This window comes from Mesocricetus auratus, unplaced genomic scaffold (assembly GCF_017639785.1).
Source record: "Mesocricetus auratus isolate SY011 unplaced genomic scaffold, BCM_Maur_2.0 Super-Scaffold_100021, whole genome shotgun sequence".
Taxonomy (NCBI): Eukaryota; Metazoa; Chordata; class Mammalia; order Rodentia; family Cricetidae; genus Mesocricetus; species Mesocricetus auratus.
This window is the reverse complement of record NW_024429202.1, coordinates 30,271,883-30,296,371: the sequence shown is the minus strand read 5'-3', so window position 1 is coordinate 30,296,371 and position 24,489 is coordinate 30,271,883. Positions and strand designations below refer to the sequence as shown.

Here is a 24,489-nt window from a genome sequence, read left to right as displayed (position 1 = left end):
ACAGCTCTTTTCTTTGTTAGAAAGTAGATTCTAAACTAGCACATTCCCTTTTTATCTTTTCTTTCTTGGTTGACTGTGGTATAGTTAGGTCTTGAGCCCTGTTACTTTCTCCATACAGGTGCCAACGTTTTTTCTTGTGAACTCTGAGGTTCATTGCATTGAATTAGTAACTGTTTTGGTCCTGTCTTGGAATTTCATCATTCCCTCCCCACCTCCACTACAGGACCATTTTGTTCCACCAGATTAGCTCTCCATATGGAGCAACTTTTCTTCCTCAATGATTCCATTAGATTAGATTGATTGTGCTTAACTTAGTGGTTTAAAATATGTGTAGTCACAGATACCTTCTGAAGCAGTGGATTTCCCACACCATCACATTTACATATGTACAGTGAGGGTTGACTATTGCCTCTTGCTTGCTTCGGGTTCTTACTTGGACTGTAAAAGGCACAAGTGGGAGCCAGCATCCAATAAGGATATAGATTAGCAATCTCAACATGTGGGTTGCTACCCCTTTGTCAAATCTTTTCCCAGAAATATTCATTATCGTTCATAACAGCAAAATTACAAAGTAGCAACAAAAGTAATTTCATGCTGGGGAGCACCACTACATGATGAACTGTATGAATGGGTCACAGCATTAGGAAGGTTGAGAGACACTGATAAAGATTTTCATGGTTTAAACTTGTCTGACCTATTTCTATGCCAAAGATGCTTTTAAAGTATATTAATCCTGACCTGCGTCCTATTTTATTGTCTCTAGGGTTTTCTTGGCAGAGTGTGCACTGGGGTTCTTCTTGCTATTGGAGACCACTCAGGAGAGAAGAAAAAGTTACATAACTACATTGAACAAAAGATAGCAGTACACTTTGCTCCTTTTTGATAACATACAGAAACCACACAGATGCTAATAACTATGATAAGCCCTTTAAATAAGAGTAATAGTTTACCTGAGTTACTCTAAACTGCTTTCTCAAATGTGTATTTTTACCATTTACGTTTTTTGGATGTGGTTTGCAGCGGGGCTCACCAGTGTCCTGGGTAGCACTGAAACGTTGTACACAGAGTATGGGAGGCCATGGAGACTGCGGTCCTCTGGCCCAACTGTAGGAAGATTAATATAATCTCTTCAAGGTGGTCAGTTAGCTTTTTATAAAAGAAATGGATATCCCTCCTTTACTACACTACCTACCATTCCTTGCTTAGCAGCCTTAGTCCCCATGTCACTGGTTCCACTTTCGTTCCTTATGGGATATGGGCCTATATCATCATTTCTCATTCTAGTTCCAGTCCAGAGTAGATGTGGTGAAACCATCATGGATATTTGCAATTATCACAGTATAGTTCTCACCCTGTGCTGCGTAATAATTGTGTCTGGGTACAGACTCAGACCATAAATTCTTAAACAAGTCTCTGCTTACTCATTGATTTTTGAATAAGATAGTAATCTTGGAATTGATTGCAAAATTGTTTTTATATAAAACTTAAGTTTTGTTTCGTGCATGCGTAAATAAATGAATAACCAAAATTGTAATAGTTTGTCACCAACTGTTTATGTATTCCTTTTCCTAGGTGTTGGACGTTCAATGGAATCTAAGTTAGCATCTTTGGGAATTAAAACTTGTGGAGATTTGCAGTGTATGGCCATGGCAAAACTCCAGAAAGAATTTGGCCCCAAAACAGGTCAGATGCTCTACAGGTTCTGCCGCGGTTTGGATGATAGACCTGTCAGAACAGAAAAGGAAAGGAAATCTGTGTCAGCTGAGATCAACTATGGAATAAGATTCACCCAGGTAACATGTCTTTACATGCTCCTGTTTCTAACCTCTAAAGTTCTTGATGATTGAAATAAATATTGAAACTGTTGGTAGTCTTAGAACCTTGGAAACCCCTGTGAAAGGGGTCACAATCCATAGGTTGAGAACCACTGCTCTAGATGTTGGTAGTACAGATGGATTAGTGTTAGTTTTCCCTAAGAATATGCATTTGAACTTTGACATGATTTTGGAATGTAGTTCTGTAAACACTGCACATCAAGATTTGAAATCTGACAAGGGCTTGGTCTTCTGAACTATCATGTAGGAATCTGCTTTAGAGTTGGAATTCACATTTTATCAGGGAACTTAAGAATTCCAACAGGTCAGTGATAGCATCAAAAAGCAACAAAGGAAATGAGCATTTATATTAGCACACATTTCTTTTAAATAAATGCTAGGGAAATAAGATGTATTCAATATTCAGAGCTACGATAATTGAGAAAACTATTAAGTTCAGGAAAATAATATGGAAGTGGCTTTTCTTTTTTATCTTTGTCTTTTGGTAGCCAAAAGAGGCAGAAGCTTTCCTTCTGAGTCTTTCAGAAGAAATTCAAAGACGACTTGAAGCTGCTGGCATGAAGGGCAAACGTCTTACTCTGAAAATCATGATACGGAAGCCAGGGGCTCCTGTAGAAACTGCAAAATTTGGAGGCCATGGAATTTGTGATAACATTGCCAGGTAACCTTTTTCTTTAAAAAAAAAAAAAAATGGGGCTGGGCATTGGTGTTCAAGGCCAGCCTGATCTACAACACTACACGAGAAACCCTGTCTCCAAAAAAAAGTGTTATACTCTGTGCAAGTTTATTATGTCATATAAGATAAAATCAGTAGTAGCTTTAGTACAAACTTACCAATCCTGTTAAATTGTTAAATATCCTGTGGAAGGCCGGGCGTAGGTGACGCACGCCTTTAATCCCAGCACTTGGGAGGCAGAGGCAAGCAGATCTCTGTGATTTCGAGGCCAGCCTGGTCTACAGAGCAAGTTCCAGGACAGCCTCAAAAACAATACAGAGAAACCCTGTCTCAGAAAAAAAAAATCCTGTAGAGCCCATGGTCATTGGAGTTAGGTTTAATACCTGTTCCCAAATACTGGAGGACAAGGGGTGGATACTTTTTAAAGAAAAGATTCAGTTCACAGTCCCTGGTCATTCAAGAGGCTGGCACTATTTTGAACCATCTACTGGCCAGTGGCATTACAATTGCAGGAGCAGGAACACTGACAAGACAACAGTCACAAGGTGGACAGGAAACTAGACAGGTCTTAAAGGTGAGGTTTGCTCTGTGTAATAATTGTCTCACGTAACCAAGTGCCCATGACAACATAGGTTATTTCCTAGAGCAATGACCCAGTCAGTTTCTGTTCCTGGCTGTTGAGGTTCTCTAAATCACTGCCACGATGCTGAGTATCAAGTTTCCAACATGACTGAACAGACCTCATCCAAATCACAAGCACACTTAGGTCCAGCCAGCTGGCAGCCTGTGGCTTCTTTTAGTGTCTCAAAGCTGTTAAGAGTGCGTAGATAGGAAAAGGCTGCACATTAGCAAGCCAAGGGAACTGGTGTGGTTTGTGAAAGATTAGGGAATCCCCAAATTTCCATGAGTAAATTATTCAGAAAGGCAGCATTTCTCTTTGTGAAATGATCAATCAAATCAGAATCATCTCTGGAAACTGGTGGAAAGCTTTTTTCTTTAAAGCCTTGACATGTATATCACTTAATGAGGTCTGTGACCAATATGGAATCACTTTTTTAAATGTATCTTCTACTCAGCAAACTACAGTTCTTCTGACAAATCAAAGTGGTAAGATCTTTAACAATGGAACTATATATAAGGGTTATATTATTATATATTAAGGTTTTTCAGTAAAGATTAGCTCTTGTCAAACATAAGTTGCTTATTATATTGTGATTGTGTAAAATCTCAAATACAGATACTCAAGTCATTAAAAGCATTATGTACTGTGGAAACGGCAAAGTCAAACAACATAATTTACAAAATGTTTAAGTATGATATATATGTGTATATATATATGAAATTAAATGCAGTGATAATGCTTTTGTGGGCAGGAAGGAGGGATACAATAACCAGGTCCAGTTTACAATGTGTCTGGGATGAATTGGGAGTGATAATGATATTGTAATTTTGGTTGCAATGGGCCAGTGTGCTCATTCAAAAGAATCCCTAATGATGCCGGGCGTTGGTGGCGCACGCCTTTAATCCCAGCACTCGGGAGGCAGAGGCAGGAGGATCTCTGTGAGTTCGAGGCCAGCCTGGTCTACAGAGCGAGTTCCAGGACAGCCTCCAAAGCCACAGAGAAACCCTGTCTCGAAACCCCCCCCAAAAAAAAAAAGAATCCCTAATGACACTAAAGATGTTAGGAGTTAAAACCATTGCTACCACATAACAGGTCCTTCAAGGTCCCTTACAGATCTAAAGTCTTTCATTCTGGTCTTTGGCATTTATGCCAGGCTATAACAGTGTTTGTCATGATAGCTGCATACATTTTTTTATGCATTTATAAAAGCTGTTAGAGAAAGTAGCATTGGAGTGAAGATATTTAAATGTTGGAAATACCAGAGGTTTGAGAGATGGTTCAGTAGTTAAGAATACAGTTTTTCAAATTATATACGTGAATGTGTGTGTGTGTGTGTGTGTGTGTGCGTGTGCACACACTAGCATATATAGGTGCTGTGGCAACCAGAAGAGGGTGTCAGATTCCCTGGGATAGGAGTTCCAGGTCATTGTGAACTGACTAATCTAGATGCTGGGAACTGAAAAAGCAAGTGTTCTAACTACTGAGCCATTTCTTCAGCCCCCAATGATCTTTAAAAACAAATTTGATTCATTTCTTCTGTGATTCATTTGTACCTCAGTAAATTTTCCTTGGAATTCCAGCTATTCTGGTAATCTATGTTACAGTCTGTTTTAATTATAACACTGTATATTTTTATGTACAGTAACTAAATATTTACCTTTCCTGAATCAAATTTTGATCAAGTCTCCATGGCTCGTTTAAAGTATCAGTGTTCTGTATGTTTTCTATGGTTGTGGGTGGGTACTGGATTATTGTAAGGGTGATTATTCATTTGTTTTTATGCACTCTTTGCAATGTTTCCATAATCTTTTACTGAATGTTTATAGAATGTATATTTATTTGCTTAAAAAAGTAATTCTGATACTTACAGGACTATAACTCTGGACCAGGCAACTGATAGTGCAAAAGTAATTGGAAAGGCTACTCTAAACATGTTTCATACGATGAAACTAAATATATCGGACATGAGAGGGGTGAGTATCACATCGAAACCTTTTTTTTTTTTTAAGATTTATTGACTATGTAAAGTGTTCTGTCTGCACGTATGCCAGAAAAGGGCACTAGATCTCATTATAAATGTTTGTAAACCAACCACCATGTAGTTCGTGTAGTGTGAAGCCTGGGCTTCATCTGAGCTTGGTCATGGTACAATGCAGAATTTGTGCAGGTCTTTAGCGTCTTACATGCTTTCTAAGGAGGGAGACCAAACTTCCCATCAAGCCTGGTCATCTTAGTTTTGAGAGGTTAGATCTGTTATGAAGACTGTTTTCTGTGTAGAATATTTTTCAAATCTTGTATTTTTTTTCTTCCTGCTCTCTCCGTCCCCAGCATTGAGCAAGCACCCCTATCACTGAGGTATTGACCCAGCTTTATAAAGTTACTAGAGAGAAATTGAACCTATTAGTTTGGTTATGCTAAGTAAATACATGTTGTATCACTCAGCTACACCCAGCCTGCCAACTTCAAAGACAGATCCTATGTAAAGCCTCAATTGTCCTGTGATCTCCAATTCATATTTATTGTACCAGCCTTTCCGCTCTAATAAATGTAATAAGCCTTAGCCAACCAGAAAACCTGCGGAATTCGAGAATCTACTTGTTGGGATATTCTATTTTTAAAGGTCTTACCATGTTATGGTAGAATCAGATACTCTCAGGATAAAGAAAAGCTATTTAAATCACTCACCTACATGTCATTAGTGGGATAACCTAAATAAGCTGTTGGTTTGCATACTTTATTCTAGAAATAGGGTCTAGATGGTAGTATCAAAAGATTAACTGAGGGTTTTGCTTAGTTGAATTCTTATTTTTCACTGAACATTTTCTTTCTTTTGGTTTTAGGTTGGGATTCATGTGAATCAGTTGGTTCCTACTAATCCAAACCCTTCCACATGTTCAAACCGCCCATCAATTCAGTCAAGCCTCTTCCCTGGTCGATCACATTCTGTCCATGATCTCTTGCAAGTTCAGAAAGCTAAGAAACCCACAGAAGAGCAACACAAGGAAGGTGGGTAGCCATTAAGTGTGCAGTTGCTCGTTTCTGTCCCATAAAGTCCTTTGGGAGTAAGTTCCATTTTAAGTCAATATAGGTCTCTGCCCTTTAAAAAAAATCATGTTCCAAATTATGATTCTAAAAAAGCTATTTGCAAGGAACAAAGAATTCAGTAATGGGGGAGGCCTATCAATTTGTTTGCTTTTTCCTCAGATGAGCTAAAGAGACCATTTGATTTTGATTTGTAGTATTTCTGACTGCTGTGGATCTGGAAGTGTCCCCCGCCTCCAAAGCGTGTACTTTGTTGTCACCCTTTTCTACACATCTGGCAGCTAGTGTTAGTACTGACACGAACAAAGGCGAATGCTCACGGAAATGGAATGGTCTGCATTCTCCTGTCAGTGGACAGTCAAGACTTAATCTGAGTATAGAGGTCCCATCACCATCCCAGGTATGGTTTTGCTCCTAGCTACAAAACTGGCTTACTCATTCCCCTCCCATTTCTGCAGGTTTCCTTGTTAGTTCCACCTTGTGCTTTCTCACAGGTATCCTACCCCCTTTCTGTTTCTGTTCACCTGGAATGAAACAATGCAGATAAAATTGCTGCTTCTAGATCTAGTAAAAGGAGCAGTTCTCACACTTACATTAGATCCCCTTTGATGGTGACAAGAAAGGGAAGGCTGTCCAAAAGAGTAGCAAATTCTGTAATGCTTCTGTAAACACCTTTTTATCTTGTTCTTCTAATCTCCCAGCTGAAAAGTTAACTTTTCTGTTCCCTTTGCATGAACAAATTCATATCGCAAGGTATTCTGTGAGTGTTAGGTGGGCTTGTGTGTGCTGCTGCCCCCTAAAGTACACCTCACCTCACACTCTGTCAAGAGCAGGGTCTGTCTTTACACAGCTGGTGGTCTGCCCTTTTGTTCCTTCAATTCTGAGCATCAGGTTCACATTTGGTCTTTTACAGATTGATCAGTCTGTTTTAGAAGCATTACCACCTGATCTCCGGGAACAAATACAACAAGTTTATGCTGCTCAACAAGGAGGAGAGCCACGTGGTACCAAGAAGAAAGAACCAGTAAATGGCTGCAGTTCAGCAGTATTGCCACATCCTGTTGGCACAGTTCTGTTACAAATACCAGAGTCTCAAGAATCTAATAGTGACACCGGAATCAACGTCATAGCCCTTCCAGCATTTTCACAAGTAAATTAATGTTAGATGCCTTCTGTCATAGTTTTCTCAGATGTCCTACTTTAGCTCAGTCCTCCCTTTTCTCTCCTCTGTACCTACATAATTCTTGAAAAGCTTGCACTGTGTGTACCACCACATATATACTTCTGAAACATTGGTTGGCCACTTGACCAACACAGTTTGCCTACTTTACTGCCCAGTGAAGATCACTAGACACATAAATAGTATGAAGATGCACAAAGGAGAGTAATGGCCTGTGTTCTTGGCTTCCCATTTTGATTAAGTTAGCGTATAAACCTGATTCCTCATTTTCTATGATCTTTTGGAGGGTTAAGGACCTGTAAGAGTGATTTCAGATGAGCTAAAGAATTAGCTAATTAAGTTAACTTAGAATTAACTTAAGTCACCTTTCTTCCTACCAGGTGGACCCTGATGTCTTCGCTGCCCTTCCTGCTGAGCTTCAGAAGGAGCTGAAAGCAGCATATGATCAAAGACAAAGGCAGGGAGAGGACACTGCTCATCAGCAGACAGCTAGTACATCTGCTAAGACAGCTGGTAAGTCAGATAAGACTAGATGGCATCATCGTATTAGTTCTAACTTCATCCATTAGAATCTGAAGTGATAGTCCTTGCCGGTTAGTACTTATGCTGATGGACTCGCCTCAAGCTAGTTGTCCTTTGAGACTCTTACTTGTTGGATTTTTCCTTTAATTTTTAGGACCCACTCAATTACTCAGCATGTCCAAAGTCAAAGTACCAAATTGTACAGCTGAGCTGGAAGGAATTGTAGAATCTAAAGTAACTGCATTCCTGACCTCTTGATAATAGGGTGGGTGTATTGGAAGAATGGAGAACTCGGGGTATTATCTAGATTATGAGGATCTCATGCCTCTTCTTTTAGTGCCGAAGAATCCTTTACTTCAGCTAAAGCCACCAGCAGTGAAAGACAAGAGAAACAAGAAGAAGAATCCCACTGGTTCTCCCAAAAAGATTCAGAGTCCTTTGAAAAATAAACTGCTTAGCAGTCCTGCAAAAACTCTGCCAGGGTCCTATGGGAGCCCACAGAAGTTAATGGACGGTTTTCTAAAACATGAAGGAATGGCTGCTGAGAGACCCCTGGTAACTAGAAAAAAATGCTGACCTTTAATTAGGCTTTAATGTACCCGATATTGGCTGCTAAATACAGCATTTTTCTCTCTTTAACAGGAAGAATTCTCAGTTTCCACCTCTGATGCACAGAACCCCTCTAGTTTGCAGCCTAACCAGTCCAGTTGTGTTAGACCAGTGGCACCCAATTTAGCTGGAGCAGTTGAGTTCGGTGATGTGAAGACCCTGCTCAAAGAATGGATAACTACTATCTCAGGTTGGTGTAGCCCATCTCATAGCTGAGTATTGTAGTTCCCCAATTCAAGAACACCAACCAACTGTAACTGCTCCAATGTCATAAGACTTGCTTTGATAGCTGTAAATTGGGAACTACAGATTCCTGGCTTTCTTCAAAAATACACTGGGTCCTCATTAGAGGTTTTCCTATTTTCTAGATCCAATGGAAGAAGACATACTACAAGTTGTGAAATACTGCACTGACCTTATAGAGGAAAAAGATTTGGAAAAATTAGATCTAGTTATAAAATACATGAAAAGGTAATTTATTAAATATTTTTACTAAAAGTAAAACAGCCTTTTGAGGGTCTAGAGATAGAGCAGTTTTTACGCTTCCTGGATTAATTTTTTTTTTTGTTTTTACCAGGCAGGGTTTCTCTGTATTGTTTTGGAGGCTATCTGTCCAGCCCAGCTTCGAACTCACAGAGATCAGCCTGCCTCTGCCTCCCTAGTGCTGGGATTAAAGGCGTGCGCCACCACCGCCCAGCCTGGATTAATTTTTTAATTGACATAAAAAATTTTTTGAATTTTGTGTTCCTACCATGCCGTATATTGACAGAGTAGCAAGTTAAAATTTAATAACCACTCCCAAGGTTCTATCCAATATACAAGTTGAATAGGTAGGTCTTCTCCTAAATCCAAGTCCACATTTATTATCTTGAGACTCAGTAACTCGTCAGTCTCTCATGAGTGCTGAGATTATAGGAGTGATCCGCACCCTGTCCAAGATTTAAAATACATTAAAAGCAATCTATGGGGACATGGGTAGTAGTTCAATATTTATCCTTGGCATACAATTGGACTTTGGGCACCCATCTCTCAGCCTGGACTGGGGGGCAGGGGGGCTAAGGCTCTGCCTTGAAGGAAATGACAGACTCTGGAGATTCCCCTGGGGAAAGGAGTAGGGATTCAGTAGAGGGTTTGGGGGGAGGGTAGGGGAGGAGAGGGAACTGGGATTGACATGTGAAACAAGCTTGCTTCTAATAAAAACAACCAACCAGCAAGCATGAAGCTACATCTGGAAGAAAAGAAAATTTGTGTTGGAACTTTTCCTATTAATGGTGGTTTTCTTCCTCCCCTCCAGGCTGATGCAGCAGTCGGTGGAGTCAGTTTGGAACATGGCGTTTGACTTTATTCTTGACAATGTTCAGGTGGTTTTACAACAGACTTATGGAAGCACACTGAAAGTCACCTAAATGTTCCAGAGAGCCTGGTGCTCTCTGATAGCTGTGCTTGTGAGGTATTTGCAAAGTGCATGATAGTGATGCTCTGAGTTTTTATAATTTTAAATTTCTTTTTAAGCAAGTGTTTTGTACATTTCTTTTCAAAAAGTGCCAAATTTGTCAGTATTGCATGTAAATAATTGTGTTCTTTTACTTGTAGCATAGATTCTATTTACAAAATGTTTGTTTATAAAGTTTTATGGATTTTTACAGTGAAGTGTTTACAGTTGTTTAATAAAGAACTGTATGTATATTTTGTACAGGCTTTTTTTTTTTTGTGAATCCTTAAAAAAAAACTAGCATGTTCATTGCAAAAGCTATGACATCACTAGTAAAATCCTGGCCTGAGATTTATTCCCCATCTCCAAATACTAACAACTTTAAGTCCTAGACAGTGTTGAGAAAACATAACATCTTGCTTCTCTCTCTCACATTTCATAACACTTCAAATTCTTATAACCGGTTTCTTGAAAGGATGTTGATGGATCATTTAGACACCTTTCCTTGATAACATCACTGAGGTATAACAATGCAGAAGCACTCTAGTAACTCCAATAATTTGTTAACCACTTTTCTTCAACAGAAGACAGTGGAATGTACTAAAACAAAATAGACGAAAATGACCTACGAACAATGCCCCTCCTAGGGCAGGGTGAGAGCTACACTAACATGGAGGCCTAGCAGAGCTTACTAAGCTGCAGTGTCTTGTCTTTATTGGCAGTTTGGAACTGTGGTGATGACAATGAATGCTCATGACTAGTACAAGCAGTAAAAAGCAGCCAACTTTTGGTTGCACAAAAAGCAGATAAGGAAATAGCTGACTGCTTAAATCTTCTACTTAGAAAACCTGCTAAGTGCATATGGCAGGAGAATACTGGGGATGGAAGTAGGGGGACGTTACTGAGGAAAGAATACCCATAAAGATTTCTTACATCAAAAAGTCCCAAGAATCACAAAATCTGTAGAAGCTTGGTTAATCAAATACTGTAGGACTGATTTAATCAGTATAAAATTGAAAGATTTAGATTTGTAATAAAAATCCAAATTTGAGGAAGGGCAAACTTTAAAACAGCAGCCAAGTCTGGAGGGTGAGTGCAGGCACGCTGGACTGTGGGGCAGGGAACTGACCACTGTCAAACCAGTGTAAGTTGCTTGGTTTCTCATGGAAAACATTTTATACATGTAAGTCCATCAGTGTCCAAATATGTCTGTTCCGTTGGTAATATCACAGCATAGTATTATATTTACTCCAAATTCTGTCCCATGTGGGAAAATTAGATGATTTCAAATACTTTCTTCAGCTCCACAATAAGCTGCCAGTCACTCTTCTGCATTTCGTCTCTGAACCAGTCTTTGAGTGCATCGATGGACTGCCTGCTGATCTGCAATAGCCAACGCACAAACAGAGTGAGCCAATGAAAGCCCCAGGTGTCACTTAAGAAAAAGAGAAGCAGTGCTTTGCAGCCTACTTAGGGGGCTATGGATTGTCAGTTGCACTACCCTCTATCAGAAGCATCACGTAATTATCCCAAATCCATGACAGGCACCTTTGCTAAAATACTTACCTTGCTCACAAGAATGTCCGTAGCTTCAAAATGTCTCCCAAACATTTTGGGAGATTCCCCAGGGATGGGTTCTATTTTAACACAGACTTCTTGTCCTTTTTTTGCAACATCCACCTGCTTGTGGTTTATTTCAATACTTGTTACTATCCCAATGTCAACAAACTACAAAAACAGAAAGATCAATGTCAGATTCAGGTTCTCCATAGGCTCCATGACAGATGAGCTTTTAATGTAATCCTAGAATCTCCACTGCAAAACTCAGCATCACTTATCTACCCTTTGCCTCATGAAATGGTAGCAAAAATTGAAGATTTACATGTGTGTTGTTGCTTCAGTGTCAACTTTGTGGTTCTGCTATAAACTCGGTTCTAACACTTTCACTGTGCAGGTCATGTAAACATTGTTTGTTGGTGACTTTTACCCCAGTGAACTTTTTCTATAAATGACCCTTGTAGGTTCCTTTTCAGTAAGTCTATCTAGTAAGGGAACAGACAAATCCAAGTAAAACTGGTAACACATTTGACCAGGACTCTTCAAAGAGAAGGGGAGGTACTCTCAACTGCAATTCCAATATGTTGTCCTCAAATCCAGAAATGGAAAAGCAAACACATGAGAGATGAATAATTGCAAATGAGGCATTACTGAAGCCAAGCTACCTAGGGGAAGACACTGAGAGCCAGGGCTCAGAATCAATAGTTACAGAAAAACTTGTTCCCATATTTTTTTCCTGTTGAGGTAAGAACATTGATGTAGACCTGCAACTTACATTTTTGCTTGGAACACACATAGGTGTTCCTTGTTTCACTTGACCAGCCTCCACAGTGACTCCTATTACTATTGGATCTCGAGAATTGAAAATGTATTGAGGGAGAATTTTCATCTTGCAGGGAAATACTGCTATGTGTCTGAAAGTAAAAAGAAAACAAAAAATCAGTTCATTCACAAAACCAGAAAGCAAATATACATGACTGAGATTTGATAGATGAATGCACTTTCTGCAGAAGCCCATGTTCTCATTTTCTCTCAAAGTCACAACAAGGAACACCCTATGCTCAAACTAAAGGATGTAGACTAGCCCCTGAAGATTAACATTTTTGCCAGTCATATCCTGGAATTTACAACATGGGCAGAACTTGCTGACGTGTCTGTTAAAACAGTAATCTATGATTTTCTCTATCATATTCCAAATGTTTTCCAAAAAAGCTGCCATGTCCTCACATCCTGGAAGCACATTAGGCAATTTAAGTCCTGAAGTATGGACACAACCAACTTGGAAGGTCTGTAGAGGAACGGCTTTGTCTCCCTTAGAATCTTTTGGCTTATTTCCCACCTAAGCCCATCAAGTTGAAAATTAATAAACTAAAAGGCCCCAGAGATATCTAGACACACACAGGATCTTTGCCCAGACTGCAATTCCTGAACTGTAACACACCACTTCAGGATGCAGCATCTAAGACATAAATAAATGTCGTTCTTTGTTGTCTGCATTCCTTGTCAGTATTTAGAAACCCTCATCAGCTGCATTGTTAGCAACGATTCAAAAAAAAAAAACAAAAAACCCACTTACTTAAATTCTTCCTGTTTCTGTTTCTTGTAGTCTTGTCTGTATTTTGTAAAGGCATCAAATAAATGATAAATAATTTCTGCACTAAAGATTCTAACTCCTAGACTATCAGCCATCTCTTGTGCATCCCGTTCGATCCTTACATCAAAGGCCAAAATCACTGCATACCTAAAACATGGAAACATCAAGGATCACTCAATGAGAAGTAGTAAGTCATACCATACACCCTGAAGACAATCAGAGGCAAAGAATACTTACTGTGGATCATGTTCCAACATCACTGAAGCCTTCATAACATCTTTTTTATGAACTGGGCCAATGTTAATTCCCGCATACTGTAAAAGGAGAGTTTTCCAGTTTTACCTACATGTAGCAGGTAATGGAACACATCATGACAACCACATGCTTACAAAGCTAGGTAGTTACTTACTGGCACCTCTGACGTTTTCAGAAATTCAAGAAGAGCTTCTAAAGAACCAAGTGTAGACGCCTGGACATAAACTCCTTTTTCTTCTAATTTGATAGCATTTAGTGTCTGCTTTAACTCGTGGATCAATTCATCCTTGAAAAGAAATTACACATGATAAAGCAGATCTGTAACTTAAGCAGCCTAGGGTTAAACTGTTTCCCTATGGCTAATGACTCATCTGAAAACAAGGACTGAAGGCATGACAGTCTGTTCTAAAACAGACAGACTATATGGCTATAATCTAGCCCTATCCTAGCCCATTTCATCTCTCTGCTTTAAGCTGACTAGTAGGAAGAATGTTAAAATCTCAACAGCACTAAGAGAGTAGATGACCTGGGAAGAGTAAAATCCTTTTTTAGGACCACACAGATGAGTGGAAGCTCCAATGTTCAATTGTTTCAATTGGGAAATCACCTACCTCATTACTTTACTCCACACTCAGGCCTGATGTATTCTCTAAGGATGTGACCTATTTCTACCTAAAATGAAAGGTAGTCTACAGGACTGTGTACCTAGCAGCTATGTGCTTTCAACAGTTCTATTTATTACAGTAATTAAATTAAAAACAATTGATGGCACATCAGCACATAAAGGTTGAATCTGAAGTTCAAGACCATATTAGCAACACAAGTTTGAGGTCAGCATGAGCTACATAGCAAGACTTAAAATGAAAAAAAAAAAAAACATACAAAAAGGAAAAAATCAAAACAAACTAATGACACCTGGCTTTAAAAAAGAAAAAAAAAGTATGTGTATGCTTGTGTGTGGATATACATACATGAAAGTGCTGGTTCCCTTCAAGGGGAAGAGGCAGAGGATCCCCAAGCTTCCAGAGGGTCTCAGATCCAATCAATATGCTCCTAACTGCTGAACCATCTCTTCAGTCCATTTTATTTTTAAAAGACTTTTGCACCCTCACACCCCTTTTCTGAAACAGGGTTTATGAAACCCAGGGTCACCTTGAACTACTGGTGCAATCAATGACAGCCATGAGCTTCTGATCTTACTTCCTCTCCCTGCCGGGTGCTGGATCATATGCCAATATTGATGCAGTGCTGAGATCCAACCCAGGGCTTCATGTGTACAAGCACACGAACAACACTACCAGTCACTGACTTACCAGGCTTGTAAATTTATGCAACTTCTATGATAGTATAAACAATTTGAAAGCAATTTCATGAAAAGGGACAGCACATGGTATCCTTACAAGCTATCAATGATATATGTCCAGTTGACACACAACAAAACTCAGAGATAAGGAGAACAGCAGATATGGAAAGAGAATACTGTAATTAGAGATGGGGAAGAGAGATCAGTACAGAAGGAAAGAGCAAGAGGATGTTTGATAAAGCCATAGGGAATATTTTATATTGACCTAAAATTACATATATTACATATTATGTCTTTTTAAAATTAGATTATGCTTTGCTTGTATGTGTATGTATACCACATGCATGCCTGCTGTCCATGAAGGTCAGAAGAGATGTAAGATATCCTGGAACTAGAGTTATAGATGGTTGTGAGCCATCACATGGGTGCTGGAAATCAAACCAGGGTCCTCTGCAAGAGTAAAGTGTTTTTAATCAATTAACCATCATTCCTACAGGCCTGTAGGCCACTTTTAGTGGTAGAATTAGGTCATGCTCATGATACCTCAACAGGATTACCTCAACAGGATAACAGAAGTCATACCCATGGTATCTCAACAGTATGGCTGCCTAAAAAGGACTCAAACAGTAACAACTCCACATGACACACACACAGTAACAACTCCACATGACACACACACACACATGCATAAAATTATGCCCCACAGGCTGCTCACCACAAGAGCAAGACTAACAAAAACTAGTCTCAGGCATGAGTTGTTGGTCAGGCCAGTACAGAGACTTCCAAAACAGCACAGGCTGTTTTTGCCCTTGGTTGTCTTCCTAAGACTGAAGGTAAGCCCCTATTGCTGAAGGTGCCACACACTTAAAGACACAGTGTCAACCAGAAAGCCTCTTTAAGACCTACCTTCCATTATACCAGAAGGAGCTGTGCAAGCCAAGGGAGGGAAGCAACCAGACTGTCCAGCACTGATGCCTATGAACCACAATGACCAGCATAACAAGATGTTCCTAAAAGTTTACATGGTGGCATTCTATATGTTGGTGGTAAGCAAAAGCTCTCTAAAAAAACGTAAGACCCACTCAACAATAGGGAATTCATGCCTCACACTAGAACCTAGCCAACTACCCACGATATCAATAGTATGGCTGCCTAAATAAGACCCAAATAGTCAAAATACCAATAGATTTGATAACAAGGAGTACTACCCTAGACAATGTATTACAGACAACTAATGACTGTTGGGAGAGGGGAAATTACTCTTCCAGGATAAATCCCAAATTGGCTATGCAATACAAAGTAATCACACCTGAAATCATATAAATACACAAGCAACATTAAGTGAATTCAGGAGAGAATATGTCTCTATGTCTCTCTGTGTGTGTGTGTGTGTGTGTGTGTAAAATACGAAGAAGCCATCAATCTGAGAGGGAATGAAGGGAGAGAAGAACTATATAGGAGGAGTTCAGCAGGAGAGACACAGGAGGAAGTGGAGGGAGGGAAGGAAAGGGGATGTATATAATTATACTGGGTAGTCCACATAGCATTAGAAGAAAACAACTTACCAGAGTTAAATGAACTTACCTTGAGAACTGGGATTTCATCATCCTTATAAGCCACAAGGAGAGGTAAACCAGCAAGCGTTTTCTCAAGGTCTTTCCCAAGAATCTTCACACCCTGAGCTGCTTCCACTTCTTTATGCTTTTCATACTGGTTCTAGAGACAAAAATAGTTTTCACTGAATTTATCTAAATGGTGGCAGCACTACTACATCTTATGACCTTGGAAGGAAGAAAGTGTTCAACATAAATAGTTGATAAATTCAACTTAAGTATTTGTTTCTCAAAATAATAAAAGTTGGAATAGAAGATAATGCTGCATACAAAAAGTCAAAACAGACAACCAAATTGAACTATGAAATCTGTGAAAATCAGGACAATGAAAGCGGAGGGAATGCACAGCTACTGAACACAGAGCAGTGGCTATACTGACAGGTAATGTAACCAGCAGTGATAACTACATGCCCACCAGAACTGAGAGTCAAGAGCCTCAAGGGAAAGTGTGGCTTGTAACTTGTGCTGAGGCATCAGTGAGCTGGGGGTACAGAAAGGAAGTCCATGGCACACCATGGAAGCACACACATTCCATCCATGCCCAGAAGAATGGACAGTACAACAAGGTCACACAGTGGAATATTAACCTGAAATTATATTTTAGTTAAGAAGGGCTAGGTACAACAGCAAGCACCAAGAATGACTCCACTTTTACACCATTTTTTGCAAGACATGCCCAGAAACTGATAGTATAAAGAAAAGCTAGGCTGTGGTTTACTATCAGAAGAACACTACTACGATTATTAGGAAAAAGGCTGAGGCTACAATCAGGAAAAAGCATGTAGCTTTTGGATTCCAACAATGCTATTTGATCTAGTCACCTAAAATTCTGTTATGCAATACTATTCATGTAGCACCCAAGGCTGTCTATCCTTAGGGAAGTCCTAGTCTGAAAAACATGTACATTTCTGCAATAAAACAAGGACAGGGACAGCAGCCCTCAAAGAGTACGGTATGAACATCAGCAAACATTGTGAAGTCCCCTGGCCACGCTCACCCCATCTTGACTTACCTTCACACGTAATTCCTTCATAGGAGGAGGTAAGAGGAGGCCTCGAATCTGAGTGACAATGGGTCCTTCTACTCCAGGGACAATGATTGTATCCCCTTCCTTCAACCGTCCATTGATCAATATAACGTCTATTGTGGTACCCATACCTGGGAGAGCTTTAACCTAACAGACATGTTTTTAAAGATAACAAATCACATATGATGGCATATCATCAAATATAAAAGCAGCACATATCTACTACCCAGGAAACTATTAAAGGGGTGTAGGGCAGGGAAGGAAGCCTGGTGATTACCTCCATGACTTGTGCTCTCAGCTCTTCACAGTGTGCAAGCCGTTTGCTCAACATGGTTTGAGTTAACTCCACAAGAAGGTAGATGAGACTTCCCATGCCATCACCAGTATGTGCAGAGGTAGGTACCAAGGACACAAAAGTACGGGGATCTTTATTCTCATAGAACAAAGCAGCATTCAAACCCTAGAAACAAAAATCAGTCCAAAAACCCTGTGTGACAAGAGGCATGTTGAAAGGATGGCTAAACAGACAGATGAACAAATGACCGATCATTCTGAACTCCACAAAGTCACAGAGAACTGAGGTACCGCAGGCCAGTGGTAAAGCGCTTATTTAAGCACGAGACCATCTTCCATGTACAACACTAAAATAAGAAAAACTTAACAAACACAACCTCATAATAATCGTATAGATGTTCAAAAGAAAAGTCTAAGTGCAGTTTACCAATTTCTCGTGTTGAAAAGGGATCTAGTACAGAATACAGACCCACTACTCAGTTACACAGAAGACAGAGAGGAGAAGAAGGTCAGGAAACCTAGGGTTCCAGTCTGGAAACAGCAAAACAACATTTTAGAAGAAACCAAAGCAGCAAAAACAACAACAAAACACCAAAATGAAAGAACAACAACAAAATTATTCAGCTGATAGAACAGAATTGCAATAATGGAAATAAATGGTGACTTCCCTAAATAGATAATAAAAGAAACAAACATACTGATAGTTTCTTCAGAAATTCTCCTACCTGCTGTGCAAACTCCACAATAATGGCCTTTGCACGCTCCTCAAATTCATCCTTTGTATTCTTCTTCTGCTTTTTTAAAGTGGCAGCCACGTCTGAATCAGGACTCTTCTTCCAGTCATATAACCTGTCAATCTGGAAACATTTATCAGAGACACTTCAAATCTACAACATTATAAAGATCCAGAAAATCCTAATATGTTTCTGCCTCTCACAAGCTTGCATGTACAAACATGAAAATTCCTAATATTTGTCTTTCACAAGCCCTTGCACAAACACAGAAATTCCTAATATGTCTCTCTCTCACACATGAGCATTTGCGCACCTGTGTGCACGCACGCACATGCACACACACACAGAGTGTAAAGTACTCAAACATTTTATTGTACAAAAGGCCCCTGTAGAGGCTGCAACAGAACCTCTTGAATGAGAAATTACTGAGCTGACATGCTGTCCATTTTAGCCTCCAGTGAGTTCATGAAAAACTATTCTTTGCAAAATGGAAGGTCCTAGAATTATTCTGTAAACATTAACATGTATTGTTTTCAAAGTTCAAAATGAGTTGGCAAATCAGCAGATAGGAACAAGGGCTATATAACAAGTGCCAGTGTCAGGAAGATTACAGAACAGTTGCTTTCTTGCTCAAACTAGGAATAAGTCTGATTAGTTAATAATAAGTGAATTTATTTTCCCTCAGTTGTCAACCTGTGGGAAGTTTCAAATGACTGAAGTGCTAATTGCAAACATATCAAAATATACTGATCCATAATCTATATAATTATGAACCAATTTAGAAGATATTAATTTTTTAACAATCTATAATCCCCCCATGAATGGTGAGTGAGAATAAGAGGGAATCAGTCACCAAAAACAATAATCATGCGTGCCATTTAAGCTCAGCCTATGCTGACAATGTAAAGAGGCAGGCTCATCTGTAACTAACAGAAAACCCAGTTAAGGAGGAAAAAACATGAGATGATCATCAGGATCAAATCACTGTAGCTTGAGGTCTTTCATTTCTAAAAACACACTCAACATAAAGTTCTAACCTTGAAAAGGGGCAAAAAAAGAGAAAAGCCTAATATTTGTAGACCTGAAGAGAAAGCCACAGGATAAACTTAAAACCCAATCTTACTGGGACAGAAAAGATTAGTGATCTTGAAGATAGAGCATTAAAATCTAGCAAAACTGAAATGCTTTTGGGAAGAGAAAAATACTCTATCACTTTAGTTGGCTTGCCATGTGAAAAGATTAAGAAAAGTAGCTCGAATATCATGATTGTCCTGTACCAAATAGCTAAATAATAGAACAAGAAAATTTAGCAGGGAATAGCTGAATAATTATCAAAAATTATAAAGATTAGATGAAAACTATAAACTTAACACAATAAATCCAATAAAACTCACGTTTGACAAAAACTAAACTACTATGCAATCACACTGATAAAATTCTAAAAGTAAGCAACGTAAAAGATATGCACACACACACACACACACACACACACAGGGGCTAGAGAGATGGCTCAGAGGTTAACAGCACTGACTGCTCTTCCAGAGGTCCTGAGTTCAATTCCCAGCAACCACATGGTGGCTCACAACCATCTGTAATGAGACCTGGTGCCCTCTTCTGGCATGCAGACATACATGGAAGCAGGATGTTGTATTAATAAATAAATAAATCTTTAAAAAAAAAAAAAGATATGCACACAAAGGAACAAAGATGGAAACAGTAACAAAAAAGACCAAAAAAAAAAAAAAAAAAAGATTTTCACCAGCTGAAAATACCTTCAAGAATAGGTTTTGAGATAACATGTTTTTTTTTTCATAAAAAGGGTAACAGGGATTGTTATTAATTGGGTTATCCTTTTTAATGCTTAAAATACACTTTTAAGAGTGAACCAAAAAATGATATTGGCAGTAAACATATCCTGAGGAAAATATGAAAAGGTCCCAATGGTAAACATAGGGATAAAATGCAAAACTGACAGTTGCTTTATATTTAACATTTACTCTTATTGTGTGTGTGTCTGTCGGTGTGGGGGTGTGCATATGAATGCAAGGGCCTAAGATTTGCAGAGGCTTCCTGGGAACCCCTGCAGTTGGAATTAGAGGATGCTATGAGCCACCTGGCACAGGTGCTGGGAACTGAACCCAGATCCCTTGCAAAAGAACCAACTGCTGAACCATCTCTCCAGGCCCTAATTTGCTTTTTTTCAAAACTGCCTTAAAAGACAGAATAGAGCATTTAAAGTGAAAAACAACAAATTGATATTTTGCAACAGCAAAAAGGAGAAGTAAACAGTGGCATTGTTGTTAAGGTTCTCACAACCTGAAAAGGGATATATAACAAGTTAAAAATGCAGACGGTAAGTCCAAGTAAACCTGTGGCAAAAGACATGAAGCCTTCATAAGTCAGTGTTGAAAGTAAGACTCTAATACTAAGAAACAGTCAAATGCTGTGTAAGGGAGAGAATATGAAAGAAAACAAGCAATGGACGCAAATGACAGATGATATAACTGAAAGTGAAAGATTAATTTCTACTTTGGACAAATAATTCAAACACACTGCCTACAAAAAAGGCAGTTAAGATTAAAAAAAAAAAGGCAGTAAAAATGGCATGCATGCAATCCTAAGAAAAGAAAATAGCCATACTATCATAAAGACTTGCAGGTAAAAAACTTCATGAAGACAGAAGAGCAGTGTATAATATAATGATATTCTTTGGAATAATTTCTTTCTCATAGAATGGAGCATCCATCTATACATATGATGCAACAATTCTATTGCTATTTACTCAAAACAAATAAAATAAATAATGATATACATTGTCCAGAGCTACCTTATTAATAAGTAACTAGAAACTGGAATCCATACATCCTACAGTAGGAACTAATCAAGTGTGATATTAACTAATAATAGAATATTACTCTATAAATAAAAAAGTTACAACCCACCTAGTATGAAAAATAAAAAGCTGTAACAAACGGAACAACAGAATGACAACTGAAAGACCTTACACTCCAGTCCTATCAAAACCAGTACAAAGATTAAATAAAATCTTTTAAAAATCAGCATTTGCCTGGGACTAGAGAGGCAAGACTGGCTTGGCTTCAAAGAAGGGAAAGAACTCTCTGCGAATGGAAGATGGTCTACATTTTGGACAATGACGGTTTCACACAGACGTATAAATTTGACAAAGCTCACTAAGTAGTACAACTATTCTCAAGGTTTCCTACACATTACACTAAATTTGTATCTTGTTTTAAAAATAAGCAGGTATTAATTATACAAAATAAGTAACCTATTTTCATACATGTGCTTGTACTTTAAACCAATTGACCACACCCTATTTCCTTGTCTCTCCTCTTGCTTGCTTCCGTTCTTCCTATTTCCGCTTTTTAAAAATTAATCTAAGCCGGGCGTTGGTGGCGCACGCCTTTAATCCCAGCACTCGGGAGGCAGAGGCAGGCGGATCTCTGTGAGTTCAAGGCCAGCCTGGTCTACAAAATGAGTTCCAGGACAGCCTCCAAAGCCACAGAGAAACCCTGTCTCGAAAAAAAAAAAAATTAAATCTAGAATCTATATGAAAGAAAAAAGGAGCAGTCTGGCTTACTAACATGATGTTATCCAACTCTATCCATTTTTCTGAAAATGACACCTTCTCACTGATTGATGGACTGACTATACTAGACTGCAGCCTTGTGTATCTTATGCAAGATTTCCACCATCGAGCTATATCCCCAGTTTATTCTTCCTTATTAACTGAATATTTCATTTTATACATATGGCATATTTTTTTATCCACTCATCCACTAATGGTTACATAGGCTGAATCCATAATTTGACTACACATAGTTCTGTGATAAAAACATGAGTGGGCAGATATATAATACAAAATTTTTTTTCAAAAATCACAAAAAAAATTAACACGAGGTAGAGAGATGGCTCAGTAGTTAGAAGCTCACACTATCCTGCAAGAAGAGCTAAGTTCAGTTCCCAGCACCCTTGTCTGGAAGGTCACAAGCACCTCCTATAAGGCCAGCTTCATAGGAGTCACTATCTTCTGGACCGCTTGGAGACCAGCATTCACATATGTACAAATGCACACAAGAACACACAAGTTAATCAAAAATAACATTAATCTTAGAAAAACTATTTTCAGATGAGGACTTGCTTACCTTATTAAGTGCAACAATGAAGGGGCATTTTTTAGATTTGAGGAGGTTGATAGATTCAATTGTCTGGGGCTCTAAACCATGCATAATGTCAACAACTAAAATGGCAATGTCACAAAGAGAGCTTCCTCTGTTTCTCAGGTTACTGTCAGAGAAGAAAAAGCCATGTAAGTGGAAAGTTCTCAGTATTCTCTTAAATTTGAATGCTTACCTTGTAAAGCCTAAACAAACCAAAGAAATCAAGCACAGTCTCGAGGGCTGCGCTGCAGGGCTTGATTGGTGCTGATCATCTCAGACACCAAATTCTCGATGATCTGGTCTCATAAAATGGCACAGTATTTGCATATGAACTGTACAATCCTCTCATAAACACACAGTATCACCTCTAGATTATATACATGGGATAAACATCCCTTACACAAAAATTCAAAATCCAAAACTTTCTACGAACAGATATGATGCTCGCTGTAAAGTTTCAGATTTGAGGGCATTTTCAATTTCAGACTTAGAATGTTTAACTGGAAAATGTCTGGAAATGTGAAACGTCCACTGCCAGGCACATCAGGGAAGGGGATTTCAACTGTAAAACCAGCAGTTTGAGTGCTCTATGAACAGCTTTTATACCACACTGTTGAGGGGTGGCAAGGGGAGTCTGGACGTAGCTTTTCTGGAACATCAACTGTTTACCCTGAGGATGTAGAACATGTAGAAGAGGCAGATCGGCTGTGTATGATTTAAGGGGTTCCATCATCCCATCATCCTTAACTTACCAAATACGCATCTAGCAGATACAAAAACAGTCTGCTGGGATAAAAGTTAATACCAAAAGTTCCCCTAAGGTAGGTAGGTAGGTGGGTATGTGTGTGTATATGAGTGTGTAAGAATGTAGTGAAGTGTAATTGTCTGTAGGAATTTATGAGGAACCACTGTGCCTTCTACAATAAGGATGCTCTAATTATAGCATTTCTTCTATGAAATACTATAAAACTGATAATAATCAAAAGATTACGACATTGGAGATATGAAAGAACTATTCAAAGTTAATGACTTAATTTCAATGATTACGCTTACTGAGTTAAGTAGCTTCCTTGATGACAATAGGCTTGGTCTTACCTGAAAGACTCATGCCCAGGAGTATCAATAATCAGCATTCCTGGAATCCGGACATTCTCTCTGTCAAACTAGAAGTGGTAGAGAAAGATGAGGAATTAAAGGAAGTCAAAACAATGAAAGCTTCATTACAAAACAATTTACCCCAACCTTGAAAACATCATTACTTCCTTTTCTCAAATGAATCATCTTAAAACAAGAGTCAAACAGTACAATGGTTAATATTCTGTTTAATATCAAAAGAGGTCTCATAGAGGCTGGAGATGTACTTGTTCTCTTACAGAGGATCCAAATGTGATTCCTAGCAGCCATATCAAGCAGATCAAAGCCATCTGTAGTACCAGCTGCAGAGGATCCAATAGCTTCCCATGCATGGGGCAACCCACATAAATACAGGTACACATACATTAAAATATGTTTTAGAGAAAAAAAAGTATTCTTGTTGAAGTTGTATATAAGTCTGTAAATATCTTAACATTTAATTAATTAGTAATTTAATAATACAAAGGCAGAGTACAGAAGCCACCTACATCATCTACAAAAACTGACTTAGTACCTACAGAATTATCTGGGGTCTGGTTGGTTCAGTAGTTAAGAGGCATTTGCAGCACAGGCCTGATGAGGTACTGCATTTGATCAGCAGATCTCAGGAGAGTCAACTCTTGAAAGTTGTCCCCACCATGGCATGTGCTCACACACACAGACACACAACAAATAAAAACATAAAATATCTGGTCCAATTTTAAGCAAATCTAAAAGTATATTATACTTGTCAGCTGGATCAAAACTGTTAAAAGAAAACATGCCCATCTTGCTTAAATATATGCATTTGATTATCTGGACAAAGTGCATGAATACAATGTTCATCAATTACTTACTCCTGCAGTGGTGGGTAGTAGATCCAAGGCTCTGAACATCATT

General features: G+C 38.8%; 2 protein-coding genes across 9 annotated transcripts in view; one reads left to right on the top strand and one right to left on the bottom strand.

Moving 5' to 3' along the window:
* The window catches only part of Rev1 (REV1 DNA directed polymerase), a 74,309-nt gene extending 64,132 nt beyond the window's left edge, over positions 1–10,177 (top strand). For all 7 annotated transcript variants that reach the window (XM_040729268.1, XM_040729267.1, XM_040729266.1 and 4 more), the window contains 11 exons: positions 1,573–1,793; positions 2,324–2,496; positions 5,004–5,106; positions 5,974–6,139; positions 6,373–6,575; positions 7,089–7,325; positions 7,736–7,868; positions 8,215–8,432; positions 8,520–8,676; positions 8,855–8,957; positions 9,781–10,177. In XM_040729268.1, coding sequence (XP_040585202.1) covers positions 1,573–1,793; positions 2,324–2,496; positions 5,004–5,106; positions 5,974–6,139; positions 6,373–6,575; positions 7,089–7,325; positions 7,736–7,868; positions 8,215–8,432; positions 8,520–8,676; positions 8,855–8,957; positions 9,781–9,892 — 1,826 coding nt within the window. In that variant the 3' untranslated portion in view covers positions 9,893–10,177. The remainder of the gene's footprint in view (positions 1–1,572; positions 1,794–2,323; positions 2,497–5,003; positions 5,107–5,973; positions 6,140–6,372; positions 6,576–7,088; positions 7,326–7,735; positions 7,869–8,214; positions 8,433–8,519; positions 8,677–8,854; positions 8,958–9,780) is intronic.
* A 715-nt stretch (positions 10,178–10,892) lies between these two features.
* Eif5b (eukaryotic translation initiation factor 5B) overlaps positions 10,893–24,489 on the bottom strand; it is a 41,251-nt gene continuing 27,654 nt past the window's right edge. For both annotated transcript variants that reach the window (XM_040729274.1, XM_040729273.1), the window contains exons 13-24: positions 23,572–23,639; positions 22,462–22,603; positions 18,287–18,418; positions 17,545–17,727; positions 17,253–17,414; positions 16,212–16,343; positions 13,479–13,610; positions 13,307–13,383; positions 13,052–13,216; positions 12,251–12,389; positions 11,485–11,646; positions 10,893–11,301 (exon numbers count right to left, since the gene is read on the bottom strand). In XM_040729274.1, coding sequence (XP_040585208.1) covers positions 11,194–11,301; positions 11,485–11,646; positions 12,251–12,389; positions 13,052–13,216; positions 13,307–13,383; positions 13,479–13,610; positions 16,212–16,343; positions 17,253–17,414; positions 17,545–17,727; positions 18,287–18,418; positions 22,462–22,603; positions 23,572–23,639 — 1,602 coding nt within the window. In that variant the 3' untranslated portion in view covers positions 10,893–11,193. The remainder of the gene's footprint in view (positions 11,302–11,484; positions 11,647–12,250; positions 12,390–13,051; positions 13,217–13,306; positions 13,384–13,478; positions 13,611–16,211; positions 16,344–17,252; positions 17,415–17,544; positions 17,728–18,286; positions 18,419–22,461; positions 22,604–23,571; positions 23,640–24,489) is intronic.